The 15,083-nt window shown below is 36.8% G+C and overlaps 2 protein-coding genes and 1 non-coding gene across 3 annotated transcripts; 2 read left to right on the plus strand and 1 right to left on the minus strand.

Moving 5' to 3' along the window:
• Nucleotides 1–6,968: 6,968 nt before the first annotated feature.
• On the minus strand, nucleotides 6,969–11,121 carry LOC137749023 (kinesin-like protein KIN-13B). The gene is made up of 12 exons (XM_068489203.1): nucleotides 10,841–11,121; nucleotides 10,541–10,744; nucleotides 10,056–10,160; nucleotides 9,852–9,959; nucleotides 9,468–9,545; nucleotides 9,302–9,387; nucleotides 9,049–9,204; nucleotides 8,617–8,919; nucleotides 8,317–8,535; nucleotides 7,731–8,232; nucleotides 7,581–7,646; nucleotides 6,969–7,492 (listed from the first exon to the last, which is right to left on the minus strand). The coding sequence occupies exons 1-12, from the start codon at nucleotides 10,961–10,963 to the stop codon at nucleotides 7,304–7,306; spliced, it is 2,139 nt and encodes a 712-aa protein (XP_068345304.1). The 5' UTR covers nucleotides 10,964–11,121; the 3' UTR covers nucleotides 6,969–7,303.
• Nucleotides 11,122–13,173: 2,052 nt separating this feature from the next.
• On the plus strand, nucleotides 13,174–13,254 carry TRNAL-AAG (transfer RNA leucine (anticodon AAG)). The gene has a single exon. It is a non-coding gene; the product is annotated as a tRNA-Leu (tRNA).
• Nucleotides 13,255–13,995: 741 nt separating this feature from the next.
• LOC137747315 (uncharacterized) lies at nucleotides 13,996–14,971 on the plus strand. Its single transcript, XM_068487408.1, has 2 exons — nucleotides 13,996–14,430; nucleotides 14,571–14,971. Exons 1-2 carry the CDS (start codon nucleotides 14,209–14,211, stop codon nucleotides 14,772–14,774), a joined length of 426 nt encoding a protein of 141 aa, XP_068343509.1. The 5' UTR covers nucleotides 13,996–14,208; the 3' UTR covers nucleotides 14,775–14,971.
• The last annotated feature ends 112 nt before the right edge of the window (nucleotides 14,972–15,083 follow it).

The raw sequence follows: 15,083 nt of genomic DNA on the forward strand, positions 1-15,083 counted from the left end.
AATATAAAACTTAATTTACAATTAGGATTTACCGAAATTCGTAGAAATATACTCATTTCTCTCTCTATCTCTCTTCCTCTCTCCCATGAGAAGTGAAGTAAGTGGTTCTTCTTTATTTTATTTCCTTTAAACTGCCACCTAGCAGCCTAAATAACAAGAGTGCGAATGGTTGTTTGTGTTGTTCATTTTTCCCAATTATCATATTGCCCTAGCGTTAATAAAAAAATGAACAAGACTTGGCTGCTGCAAGTTCAGCAACAGCAGCTGCTTACATCCAATTCTGACTAGACACGTATCTAAAGTTTATTTAAAATATTTCAAATTTAGACACATGTCCAGCCAAAATTGGATGTAAGCAGCTGTTGCTGAATTGTTCATCATCGAAGTTCAAGTAACTATCAAGTTTAAACTTCAAATTCCAATTCGCTTTTACTTATGCGTTCGTAATGACAAATACTATCTTAATAAAATAAAATATTGGTCAACACATATCACAACCTCAAAGGTCCAACAAAAGATGAAATCTACCCTTCTATGGACATTTTGGTCGTTTCACATTTCTAAAGGCTATTTTACCATGAAAATTAGGAACGGGTTATAATACAATTTTGGGTTTAAACGCATATATTTGAGTTTGAGTCTTGCCCTTGGAGTTGGAAAAAGTTTGAGTTTTACCCTTTTTTTTTATTTATGAACAAACGATATTATCTACATGGGGAGAGAGTGTGTTAAGCCTTAAAATGGGCTAGCAATAATGTTGTTCAAATTTTTCTTTGGCGAGAATCAAACCTAAGACCCCGCACTTACAAGTAAAAATGAATATCAATAAATTGTAATACTAAGTTGCAGTTTGAGTTTTATTTTAAAAAGTAATTTATGTTAAGTAAGAATCCTCAAATTTGTAATGCAAAATTGAACGAGAAGTCAAACGGCATAAAAACAAGGGTTAATATTAGTTTACTACCCTCAAGTTTCGTAGTTTTTAACATTTGGTACATGAAGTTTTTTTCGTCCCAGAACCATACCTAAAGTGTTAATTTTGGAACAATCTCATACATCTATTAGTCTGGTCGTTAAGTCTTCCGTTAACTGGTGGTGTGGCGCCCACGTGGATAATGATTGGACGCTAAGTGTCAATATGGGTCCCATATCGAAATTAAAAAAATAATTTAAAAAATTGAAAAAAAAAAGAAAAAGAAAAAGGGCGTCTTCTTCCTCAACACCCCCCGGACCCTCCCTCTCTTCTTCCTTCATTCTCTTATATGCACCCACCTACCCCTGACCCGATTCCGCTTCCAACCTGAGCGCGAACCTGGTCGGCATTACCCCGGCTTCGACCGTCGTCAACCCCGACTGTAAAGGATCAAGTATCCCAAACCCATTACAACAACACTCACAGACCATCTCGTAACGCCAACGATTGCCAAATATCAAAGACGATGAGAGGAGAGAGGTGAGAGAGAGGCCTCAACTTAGAAGCCAAAGTGCACACACAGAGATCACATTCAAAATCAAACCCTAAAAATTCGAGAAATTCGTAGATGGAGATACAAAATTGCCCTAATTTTTCTCTCAGACCCGTTCCCCCGATTCTTCCGATTCCAATAAAGATTAAGTTGAGGTTGGGGTTCGCTCAGTTTTCAAGCCATGACGTGCGTAAAGAGAGCCATGACCCTCCATCCATTCTCCTTCCCTTCTCTCCTTTGCACCTATCCAACCTCTACACATCCAGCTCACCCACCCAAAATGATGGCGTAACAATTCCGCCCCAGCAAACCTTCCTCTTGATATTGATGCTAAAGATGATGCAGTCAATGACGATCAGAGCCGGGGTAATGCCGGTCGAGTTCATGCTCGGGTTGGAAGTGGAGTCAAGTCGTGGGTGGGGTGAGGGAAGGATGGATGTGCAGAGCTTGGGTGGGTGCAGATGAGAGAAGGTTAGGAGAAATGAGGGAGGGTTTGGGGGTGTTGAGAAAGAAGACGCCTTTTTTTTTTTTTTTTTTTTTTCATTTTTCATTTTTTTTAATATCCATGTGAGACCTATATTGACACGTGACATCTAATCATTGTCCACATGGACTCCACGTCACCAGTTAACGGGAGACTTAATAATCATACTAACTAATGTATGAGACTGTCCCAAAATTAACACTTTAGATATAACTCTAAGACGAAAAAAATTTCATGTACCAAATGTTGAAAATCACGAAACTTGAAAGTAGTAAACTGAGATTAATCATAAAAACAATTAAAAGAAAAAAAAATAACGACGGGTGAGCATAAAATCCGGTTATTTCTCTTCTAATCTTGGTGGGCATGTTGTGTTGGCAAAAGTAAACTCCACATGCGAAGTACATCATCATATTTGAATTGAAATTACAAATATGGTATTAGCTTAGCTTTGATAGGAACAAGTGCTCCAATGAAATAGCATGCTTCACCCAAAAGGGCAAGTTTTGTGTGGTGCTTATTTTTTGTCCATATAACTTAATTTTGACAATGATCCATATGAGGAGAAAGTCAAAGTGAACTTAAGAACCCTCAGACAAAGATTGTTAAAAAACATAAAAATATAAGCACTCGTTTGGTCTAAATCATAGAATATGAGTCATGACTGTAATTTTTTATATTATACGGCTAAAAGTGAACGCTTTTGTAACGTATGAGTATTATTCGTGCTTTTTCACATCTAAACCAAGCTTACCAATTTCAAATCGAATAATAAAGTACATGTATAATACTAATGAGTTGTATCCAATTTCTTATCAAATAATAAAGTATATGTATAATACTATTGAGTTGGATCTTCATGTAAAATAATTTATCATGCAAGCACTATATCATGTGCACCTTATCACTTATACTTTTTCAAGTGATAAGTATATGATGACTTCTTTAGAATGCAACGGCGAAGCCAGAATTTGTCGTGAGAAGAGTCAAAATTCAAGAGTGGAAGGTTAATAACTAATTAAAAAGGTTTTAAATTTTTAATCTTGAGGACTCTAAGGATCATGTGATCGTGATCGTTTATCGTACATCGTGTGGTCAATTTTCGTTAGACACTATTTATATTTAATTTTAAATTATAAATTTTAAAATGACTTATGATCGCACGATATATGATGAACAATTACTATCACGAGATCTCTAAGATCCCCAAGAAAATGATCCGGTGAGGATCCTTTTCCCATAGGGAGCACATTAAATTTACTCCAAATCTGTGTTTGTCTCCATCTTATTGCCACATTGTCGGTTCATTAGGGTTTATCAAATGTTAATTTACATGCTTAACGGTTGGTAAATCACACGATAGTAGTAGGCGAAAGGCTAAAATGTATATTTAAATCTTCTTGACCCCGGAATGACATACTGTTGTGGTACCAGCAGATCCTTTTTTAAGAAAGAATAAAATTTAGTCACGAAGTATAGGGAAAAGAGTTTATATGAGACTTTCTTCATTAATCTGATTGTTAATTGTTTCAGATTAGATTATTGAATAATAAATTATCAACTGAGAATTATAAAATACATATATTAAAGAAACTTATAAAAAAAACAACATAAAGTATATGTGTAATTGTGGATGTATTAAATTATGATTTGTTTGTAAAGAGCCACGTATTTGTTTTTATTAAAAGTACAAAATACTTATTTGTTTAATAGAGTAATTTTAAGTTATTGGAAACCATGTCCTCTAATTTCTCCATGATATTGGGAATTATTTTGGAAAAATAGAAAAATTTGTCGAGCATGCAAGTTGGTGAGTCGGTTAAAATATTTGGTGCCTTATCTTATTAAAGAATGATTGTGAGTTAATATAAGGTGACTATAGCTTTCCCTCCCATTGGTGGAATACAAAAGGTTTGTTCAATGAGTACATTATTGCACTTACCAAAATATTAAAATAAATAGATTTTTTTTATATAACAAATAGTTTTTAAACTTGACATACCCTATTTAGATGGTTTTTAAATTTAAAATCGATCAGTAGTTCTTAAAATGTTGTCGCAAATAATGTGATCATTTCGTTATAATTCTGTTAAAAAGCTCTGTTATATGCTAATATGGCACATAACAAGATCCTACAATTCTAATCAAATATTGTCACATGGAATAAATATTTAATTAGACTCGTGGAAACTAGTTATATGCCACATTAGCACATAATAAAATTGTGGTTAAAATACCAGATTAATTTACGACACCCATTTTAAATAACTACAATGATCGATTTTTAAATTCAAGAATCATCTTAATAGGACAGATTAATTTCGGGTCCATTTGTGATATAAACTCAAATAAATATAAAATTCATTATGGCCTCTATTATTGTTGTCCTTATGAAAAATAAAAGATAAAAGTAAAAAACCAATATGCCTGAGATGGGTGCTACACCCTAGGTTTATATCATTTGTCTTTAATTTGATTGATTAAATATGTCCTTAACTAAGAGTGTTGCAATAAGAATCATTGATTCCATCACTTAGTACTACGATTTAGTGATATTTCTCTTTACTTGTAAGTTATTGTTAGACTCAACTTACTCTCTCACTCTTTAGTGTAAAAAATATCGTATGTATTAGAAAAAAGCCTAAACCCCATGACAACGTTATGACGTTATCAAAGTAATCTGTGTGTGTTTACTTAAGCTTGTGAGCTAATCACATGACTTATTGAAACCTATATAAGAAGTGGTTGGAATAATCGCCCACTTGTACGATGATGAATTTGAAGTCGTACAAGACTAACACTTGTATTAACTTCTGGAATTCATCTATACGTGAATGAGCGATTATTCCTAACAAAATTTAAAATTTTAAACCTTTAATTTCATAAAGTGGGTAATGTTTTTTACACTTTGTGAAGAAAATGAAAGCGTAAATACGATTGCATGTTAGATTTGAGTAGGGTGCATTTTCTGAGGTCTAGAAGTTTGATTATCAATCCAAAACAACCAAAGAAACTGTTAAAGGAAAAAACAAAAACAGAAAAAACCCTAGAAAGCACTCCAATAATTTCATTTTTGCATGTAATCAATTTGTCTTCCGACTGAGACTCCTTTATTGTGAAAACGGTCGCCTTTTAAAAAAACAGTTTTATGGATGTGATTGATTTTTCACTGAAAACAACCATCGCCATGGAAATAATTTCATTAAACTATTTTTAGATTAACTGACAACCGACTTGCAAGTCACCTATCATGGAGCGTTAGTCTTACAATCTTGGATTTAAACTCTCTTCCATCTCTTTTGTTTTTTAATAACATAAAAAGGTGGATTACCTATAAAACTAATTCAAAGAGTTATTACAGATAGTTCGAGTCCTAAAGACTCTCATCATGTCATGAAATAATCGAATTCCAATTCAAACTGATTCTTAAAATAATTGCACCCAATATATATGTTATAACTCCAAATGATCATATCATCTGCAACTATGTTCTTTCATAACATTCAATAACTCACATTCAGCCATAATAACATTGTTATATAAAATGAACCGACTCGACAATTGCTGTTTTTAACCACTACAATCGGATAAAAGCGATGAAGGAAAGGAAGGTGTCACAGAAGTCTGAAAGAGAAGATTAAGGAAAGGGAGGGAAAAGGGTATAAAAGGTCAAAGACTGACGAAAAATAGATGATAGTGACTAGAGGTAAGACAAGATTTTATCACAAAAGATTGTAATCTCAAGTCAAGCAAATGAAATGAATATGCTGTCCTTTCAGTCTTAAGCCGACTTAGCAGAAGATGCGAGATGTAATATGAAAAGATTTGAATTCGAAATCTCTGATGGCTGAAATTTCGTTAGCCCTACTTTGTTACATGAAACATCGGCTAATTCACAATCTGTAATATTCTAGAAACTTAGCTATGGAAAGGGCGAAGTGAGTTTGAGTTTGTCCTCTCCATCTCGGCCCTCACTCCACAAAATATATTGATCCACACCACATGCACCGAACAAAATTAGAATTTCACTATAAAATTAATTGACAATACGAAAGAATAGCCCAGCTTCTTAGAAGCCTTTGCATGGTTTGGTCTCTTACCAATGTGGGACGTTGTCCTCACATTCTCACATGACTCTTTACGTGACAAATTTTCAAGTCTAACACATGGGCAATATAAATGTAGTGACATGGAGCATGTGTAACTGCTAGGCTTCACACATGAGCCAACGTGTCCCAATACCATGAAGAACGTTAGAGTTTCACCATAAAACTATTTAGCAATATAAGAAAGGGAGCTGTTATTAACACTTCAAAAATCTCATTTTACACTCCTCATAAGTGTATTTTTCTTTCTAATTATGGAAACATTAGAGTGCCAAATGAGATTTTTAGAGTGCTACTAACAATTCCCTATAAGAAATAGCACAACCTCTTATAAGCCTTTGTATGATTTGGTCCCTCACTGATATAAGACCTTGTCATCACATTCTCACATGCACATACCCTCCAGAAGTGATGGATAATAGGTTGGCACATATATTCCACCATCACCGTCACCACTACAACTAACACTAGCACACATCATCCCAATTAACACATAGCTACCACCTAATCATACCCACTGGTAAACATACTCCCCACAAGTGATCGGGCTCTCTATATGATCGAAATATATCCGGTAGAAAAGACGTTTGAGTTTGGTATAATGTGAGTTGATTTCATATGAATAAAAAAAAAAGGACAAGGAGAAATGTTTATCGTACGTAGCCTTATCCTTACTTTACAAAGAGTCTGTTTTTACAACTCAAACCCGTGACCTTTCAAGTCACAAATAAGCAACCTTTCATTGGCGCCAAAGGCTCGATCTTCCACATGAAAAAGGGAATGTAATGAAAATGTCCATGAAGCAGCAACCAAAAGGACCTAAGTCATGGAAATTTGCAGCTTTAAAAGTATAATATATAGAGCAACTCAGAATTCAGGGTTTTCATAATTTAGTTTGATAAATTACACTGCCATAAATCTTTACAAAACATGCATATAATTTCATGTATCTCTCTCATTCCTCAATGATCACAATTTCAAACGATTTTAAATACTGTTAAGACGTAAAGAACCAAGAACCAACCACCTACCCGAAACAAGCTGTTTTCGGGTATCTGGTTTTCATATATTTAGAGAAATTTAAGCAACTCAAGCAAAAGCTTTTTCTGTAATCACACACTGCCGCGGAACTGTTATGAAGAGCCAACAACGCTAGATAGTCGGAACAAATAAATAAATAAACAAGGGCCGAAACCAAACCTCGCACAAGAAGAGAAAGAATCATCATACCCAACTCCCAAACTGTATTAGTTACTTGACGAAGAAGAAGAAGATACTAAAACGCTGTGATCATTCAGATGCCGCTGGAATTGAGCCAACTGAGCCTGCAGTTGAAGAATTCCTGCAGCCTTCTGAGAAAGTATGGCATTCAATTTGCATATATAATCATCAATCGGGTTGCCTGGTTGATCAGCTTGAACCAGCAGATTCATCTCCTGCATCAGTAACCACGGTTAAGCCATGTCCAATAATACACAGCGTAAATAGAACTGTGGTCAAAGTAGATTATACGTTTACACTGACCTCCCTAACAATGTCTATCGTATGCTCTACTTGTCTTCGGTGAGCAGTTACAAGGTCTTCTTCCTCCTAAAAACAAGCATACGAGAGTATGTATGATAACTGAATGATGATAAGAAATATGACAAATAGAAAACCTAAAATGCCTTGTACCTGTAAAACAGCATTAAGATCATCTTCAGAATGAGAGTTCATAGCCTCAATATCAGGTATATCTGTCCATTTCATCTGACTACCAATCTTTCGCTTTTCTTCGAGAGCTGATTGTTGGTAGGTTTCTACTTTCTTACTATTTCCCCGTGATGGTTTTGCTTGTTCATAGGTCTGCTCGGGGTAGTCAAAATCATCTTTGCCTATGCCATTTCTACCACCTATTGGAGCCTTGTAATAATTTGATACAGATGTAGAAAAATTTCCTTCCGCCCTCCCGCTAGGTATACGATCTGCGTTCATTTTTGCAGAGGGTTCTCTCTCAGTAATCTGTTTGGACCAACCAAAGCTGCTCTGTTCAGTAGGGACATAAGTCATGTCATCTTCAAAGGTTGTGTCATTTGGCAAAGACGAAGACAAGGGCATTGTGGTTGAGTCTCTAAGGTTTGACAACGAAGTCAATTGATGCCTTTTGGAGCCGCCCCCTTTTGATAAACTCTTCACCCTGGAAAGTATAAATTTGATGAGAAATGCAAAATCAATAATAATATCCACTTCCCCGCTTTTGTTTTGTATGGAACCAATTTACCTGTCAGCATATCTTAGTGTGTTGAGAGTGTGCTCACATGATCCCGAGCTTGGTGAAATGCATGATATCATAACGGTGCGTGAATCACCGACAAATGAATCTCTAAGAACTTCAGTCAACTTACTCCCTCTGAAAGGAATGTGGCCTTGGTCACTGTCGAGAGCTCTGATGCATTCCTTTAAGGCAAGTAAGCTTTTATTAATTTCAGCACCTTCCATTCTGCAAGAAGAAAGTCAATATGAATCCGAAAGGAATAAGGTTATGCTAATTGCTCATAATCCCATACAACAAAACCCCCACCTTGTCTGTTTATCATTATCTGTAGTATCTGCACCGCGTTCACTTCCAGCCAGGTCTATGAAAGATAGCTTGCCTACAAGCCGGGCGGGCTTTGTTTCAGTTCCATCAGCTGATCTCTTTACACAAAGCTGAAGTATAGCATGTGATCGGGAAGACTCCTCATTCGCACCGGTAGTACCAGTACTTCTTGTGGAATTTCCTTTCTCAATAAACTCCCTGACCGTCTCCACATTTGACACCCTGTACTCTTGCAAACCGACGATGCACACTTGCTGCTTACCATCTTCCCTCATGCAAAGCTTTCTGCAAAAGTGGAATGCTTTCAGGAGAATGAGCCTGAATGGAAATCTTTTCTTTCCTAAAGGGTTTAAATAACTTGAGAATGAGCCTGAATGGAAATCTTATCTGTCCTAAAGGGTTTAAATAACTTACTTTCGATCATTTAGGAGATCAAAAAGTTTCCCACCATATATCTCGAAGAAACTAACGAATAACTGAAAACCTTGGTTTCGGTATGTATCAAGCGTTAATCTTAGAATATCTTGGGATGCTTTAAGGGGCAGTGGTTGCATAGTATAAGTCTTCCCACTGCCTGAAACATCCAAGCAAGAACAAATATATGAGAAACGGAACATAAATTCTTACAGATAATGCAGAAGCTAAGTTGTTATTGAGGGTATAATACTTGCCCGTTTGCCCATATGCAAAGCAAGTCGCTTTTGTTCGCTGGAAAATCAATGGAACTATTGGCTCTACCGTTTCAAAGTATACCTAAAAGAACAAAATGAAAGATATTCTAACATCAATTGATTGAAAGTGGCAAAGCGAACCAGTTTCAGATAAACTCACACCTCATCATTTGAAACATCTTCGTTCAACACAGCATCAAAAACAAATTCGTGTTTCTCAACATATCCTGTTAAGTCAACCTGCAGCGGACCGAGAATAAGAACATAGTAGATACACAGCTCAATACATAGAAAAGAGAAAACTTTCCAAGAATATCACAAAGTAACCGTGTCATATAATGGTCTACTAATAGTGCACAGCCAAACCAGTCATTTTATACAACCTATGAATTCAGAAACTACATCAGTTTCCAGTTCCTCTTCCTAAAGACAAGTTCGGCTAGAATTATCCATCTCACCCCTCACATGCCTTCACTTCGAAGTGAAGGCATCAGGCATGTGGGAGGTGTCGAGCGCAATGCCATCGGACTCTTGACAATTGCTCACCTTGAGCTTGGTTTCATGAACCGTGAGAGAGTTAGAATGAGGTTCGATTGTGATAATGTCTTCCTCTTTCTTCACAAATTCCTTTTTATTTAGTGGTCTCTTGCGTACCTGCAGAATCATTTTTCGGAAAACCAAGTTCAACCATTTGCTGCAATGTAAAGAAAAGGGAGAAGAACTTTTAAATGGCTCTCAAATGAGACATACCACAACTTTGATTTTAGCAACATTACTAGTATTGCCCCCTTCTTTATCTGCTGAGAAACTCTTGAGAAGACTATTCTCAGGCAAAATTCGTGATCTGCTCGTAGCCTGCTTGACGGAAATGAAAAATATTATGTAATCAAAAAGTTATTATTTGTCAGTACTACTCGAGCGCTAACCAGTTAAAAAGTTAATATGGTGCTACACACTAGTTTGTGCCGACTCCACAATTTAATCTCATGATCCGAACTATTCCTCCTCTTTTTCTAGTGAATCACTTGTTAATCTCGCAATCTGAACTATTCATTTCTTTAAGCAAACCACTGGTTAATCTCACAATCCGTACTTTACATTTTCTTTAGTAACCAAACTTTTTTAGCGCCGTATTAACTTACTATCTAAATCTTACTGAAGGAATGCAGAGATATGTAAGGTTTAACCAAAGCAAAAGTAAATTTTCTGATCAGTAAAAAACAAATTCGACAAACCTCAGGTAATAGCTCAGTGTCAAATGAATTAATATCAAGCAAGCCAGGGCTGAGCTCACTCGGCGAAACTCGATCGTCGCCGTTCCTTCTCATGCTCGACGATCGCGACGGAATCGGCGGCGGCGTCGAAGCCTCCGGTGGCGATCGCTGATTGCCGTTTCTATAACTCTGCCTGCTCATTCTCGTCCCGTACAGCTCGAAGTCCTGCAAAAAAATTCAAAACAGAGATGCTTCGCATTATCAGGGACCGGCATGCAATTTCGAGGTGAATTTGAAAAGATAATCAAGTTAATATAGGACCTGTGAGAGACTGGTGGACTGCAGCCACTTGGACGGCGCGTCCGTGAAATGGTCTGAGTACTGACGACGGTGGTGGTGCATTGACGAACTAGATCGCGACATCTGTCTCCCCACCGCATTCATCTTCGTCGACTCGAGCGCTGCAAATGTATCGACTCCAATGTCCGCACGAAACAGCAATACAGTTATATATTATGAGACAGAAAGCGTCTGAGAGAAGCTGGCTGTTGCAGTCGTGGTGGTTGTTGGAAGATTTTCTTGTCCAACTTTTTTCTCTTCGGTTTTCTCGGGAAACAAACAAGCGTGAGAGAGTGAGAGAGAGAGAGAGAGAGAGGAGAGAGGGAGAGTTTGAAACTTTTGAAAAAGAGAGGGCGGGGGTGGGGCAGCTATCGAAGAGAGGGGGAGGAAGGACGGAAGAAGATGATGAGTAGCGGGGACCACGTGGTCGGTTGTTTCGGGCGGGGATTGGTGGTCTTCACGTCGTTGAGTGCATGGTCTGATCCATTACATCGCGGGTCTATGCTTTATGGGGCAGGTAGGACCGTAGGATTAGCTCGGTTCAACCCTAGTTTTGGTATTAAAAAATGAATTCACATTGCTTATTTGCATTCATGACCAAATTTTATTATGTTCTGATGTATTTTATAGATAATAAAAAATTGGTTAAATATTGTTCATTGAATCTTTTGACAAAAAAAATCTAATGACCCGTGAATTAAACCATAAATACTTAACGTTAGCCCCTTAAATCAAATCATACTTCTTAATTTGAAACCAATCCAATCCTGATCGCCCAATATAACTTGTAGTTTATACTTATACACCATCAATCAAAAATTGGTCTTTCATTTGAAATTTAGGGACACATGAAAGTGGAACACGTACACAGATGTCGTGACGGTGTACTTGTTTTATGAAAAACTCAATTTTCCTTAAGGTAGGGCATGTTTTCAAAATTTAAAGAGTAAGACCAGAAATCACGGTTAATTATTAAATTGATTTTGGGAGGTCCACAAATGGAATAAGGCAAAAATGATGAATCGCATGGAATGTCACCCACCCTTGCGACTAAGGTTATCATAATTGGTTGTCAAAAAAGTATAAGAGGAGGGAAAAGTTGAATTTGAATTGGTATTTATTTTGTCGGTAAGATGTTTTATATTGGTCTAAACATTCCACTTCGAATATCTTGTAATATTAGGGGTCCACAAAGTACATGTTGGCCCAATTCATAAATTCAAAAAATGCAATAAAAAAAAGTTAGATATTAGCTTGTAAATATTGGCATAAGGATATTTGATATAACATAAAAGAAAAGAAAGATATGTGATGACTAGTGTTTAAAATATTTGATATCGGTAGAAATATTGATATGCAAATATGTGAAATATATCGATAGATATATCGATGTCGGTTGGTTTTTGATGAAAATGGTAGAAATTTAAAATAAAACTTTAGAGAATATAAAAAACTGGTTTAGACCGAATATAACATTTTCTACGATATTTAATTGATAGTAAAAAATATAGACGAAATCTTTTATATCTTTCTTTGGTTTTTCGAATATTTCCACGAAAATACCGACTGTATTGAAAAATTTCAACCAATGGTGATGACTCATGAGTGTAATTAGGGGAAGATATATTTATTATGTTTAAATTATTGTGTGGGAGGAAAATTTCAAACACGTTAATCTTGGATTTCAATCTTGAATTGTTCAAAACTTAGACAATGTGTTTCCAACAATGTTCATTAGGTTGCAAAAGTGTAGCTCCTTATTGAAACTAAGTGCTAGTCACATAAGTTTTGTGAGACCGATAAATATCAACTCCATACACTCAATTCAAATAGAACTAATCAAAACACAAGTTTCGTAACATTGGATTTGAGTTTGGATGCTGTCACACTCAAATTCATGGCCAATATTATACTGCAATATGACACATATATTTGTACTGTGAGTTCAAAAACACCCGAAATAATTTTCTTGAAATACCTCAAAGTAAAAACATTTATTTAATAAGAGAGCACAATTGAATTTTGAATAAATATTATACCATTGAAATGAAATGAACAAGAAAATAAAAGGGAAGTACAATTTATTTAACAAGAACGGAAAAAACGCCAAATATTTACTTTATTTGATAGTTTTTCCCATCCTCTTGAATCAACTCGTTAACTAAAAAAAAAAAGTGTGACACCATGAATTACACAAACCTATTAAGTACAACAAAACCAGCATTATACAACTACGCGTTAAGGAAAGGTCATAATATTTGAGACCAATGGTGGAATATCTACAACTTAAATTTTTGTAAAATCTCTAGCATCAAGTTGAGATGGCCGAGTTGGTCTAAGGCGCCAGATTAAGGTTCTGGTCCGAAAGGGCGTGGGTTCAAATCCCACTCTCAACACTCCTTTCCTTTTTGTTTTTTAACTTCCCTCCTCAGGTGCCGGTACCAGAAAAAGCTTTCGTTGGGATGCAGAGGCTCGTCAGAGGCACATGGAAAGGCTAACAAGGAGAATGTGGCGCCACAGGCGACTGAGTATCTCTTTATATCCATCCAAGGCCCTTCCAAAGCAACAACAGAATCCGAGGTGGGATGAGAAGCAACAATGCGATCAAGATTACAATTGTGGGATTGCTGCAGGGAATAACAAGCAAAAGGAAGCGAAAAAATGGGCAATGTCCGACGCTGAAGCTACTGATGAGGAAGCGGTCATCGAGAGAGACAGAATTAGACCGGACGTCAATTGAAGGCTTAGGTCATGCGAGCAAATTTAGACTTCTATCAAAAACAAAATAAAGAAAACCCAACCGTAATGGCCCAATAAGGTTCTTGGGCCTTTGTATATAAAGCTATTGGGCTGTGGAATTTGTGCTAGTTGGCCTAATAAAAGAGAGATTTTTTTTAGTGTAACCGGTATATAAGATGGTACATCACGTGTCATTATATAAATAGTAGAATATGTGGACTAAAATGTTAATAACTTAAAAATAAAATTTTCTATTCCTTCTATTAAAATGAGTAATGCATCACTTGTGTTTCTGTCACAATGAAAAATTTTCATTAAAAAAAACCACAAATAATTGGATAATAAATTGATTAAAAAACGTGAGAAAATCGATGAAAAGTTGTGGGTGGAGGAGTCTTTTAATTGTTACGGAAAAATAAAAGACAGGTAGAGGAAGAGGTAGCGGCTGAGTGCTGTGGGTAAGGCGGTTGCGCCTCGGCCTGTCCTGTAGTCCGATACTACTGAAATTACTGTTATAGCCTTGGAGCCTGCTGCAACTTGGAAAGTCAGAAGTCCAATCGCAAAGACCGGACGAAGAAGCAGCGGTTGAAAGCAGAAGAGAAGTGATTGCTATGGCTATGGCGTCGAGCTGCCTCTCAGCGCTGATCTGCGTAACTCCTAGTTGCAGCTGGTCGAATTGGAGACGAAAGCAATCTTCTTTATCCCCAGCAAGGTCGTCGTCTCCTTCCTCCGCCCTGTGGTTCGATTCTCGACACCATCGGAGGAGTCAGGTGGTGCGTATGGCACCGGATGAGGAGAAGCTCACCCGCCGCAACCCTCTCGATTTCCCGATTGTAAGCGTGCTCCTCAGGCTACTCTCGATTTCTGCTGTGTGTGTGTGTTTTTTAATTTAATTTAATTTTATTTTATTTTTGAATTGGGTTTGGAATTTTGGTTGCTAATTAGATTTTGGTGTTGCGGAATTGTGTTGCAGGAGTGGGAGAGGCCAAAGCCGGGGCGGAGGCCTGACATTTTCCCGCAGTTCAGTCCTATGAAGACGCCTCTGCCGCCTCCTATGCCGTATGACCCGCCGGAAGAAGACGAAGACGAGGAGGAGAAGAAGGAGGAGGAGGAAGAGGAGCAAGAGCAGGAGGAGGAATCTCCGGAGAAGATTGACCCAGATAAGAACAATATTTAATCGGTGCCTATACATTTCAATTTATGGCCCTTCTGCTTGTAGTGTTGCTTTAGGTTTAAATGCTCTCTAACCCTACTGTATGAGTTTAACGGATTATGCTTAATCTTTTTTGAGTTGTTTGATATCGAATTTTGAATGAATTTCGATGAAATGTGTACCCTTTATTTTACTCCAAAGCTCACATCATGTTTCACGAATTTACAAATATTCATTAAGAAGTAACGAAACAGCCTTTTGTGGCAAGAATGAATCCGAAAACTTCCTACACTTGACGGGATTTTCCCTTTGTCGCATTACATTCGTAAAATT

Source organism: Pyrus communis, chromosome 10 (genome assembly GCF_963583255.1).
Source record: "Pyrus communis chromosome 10, drPyrComm1.1, whole genome shotgun sequence".
NCBI lineage: Eukaryota > Viridiplantae > Streptophyta > Magnoliopsida > Rosales > Rosaceae > Pyrus > Pyrus communis.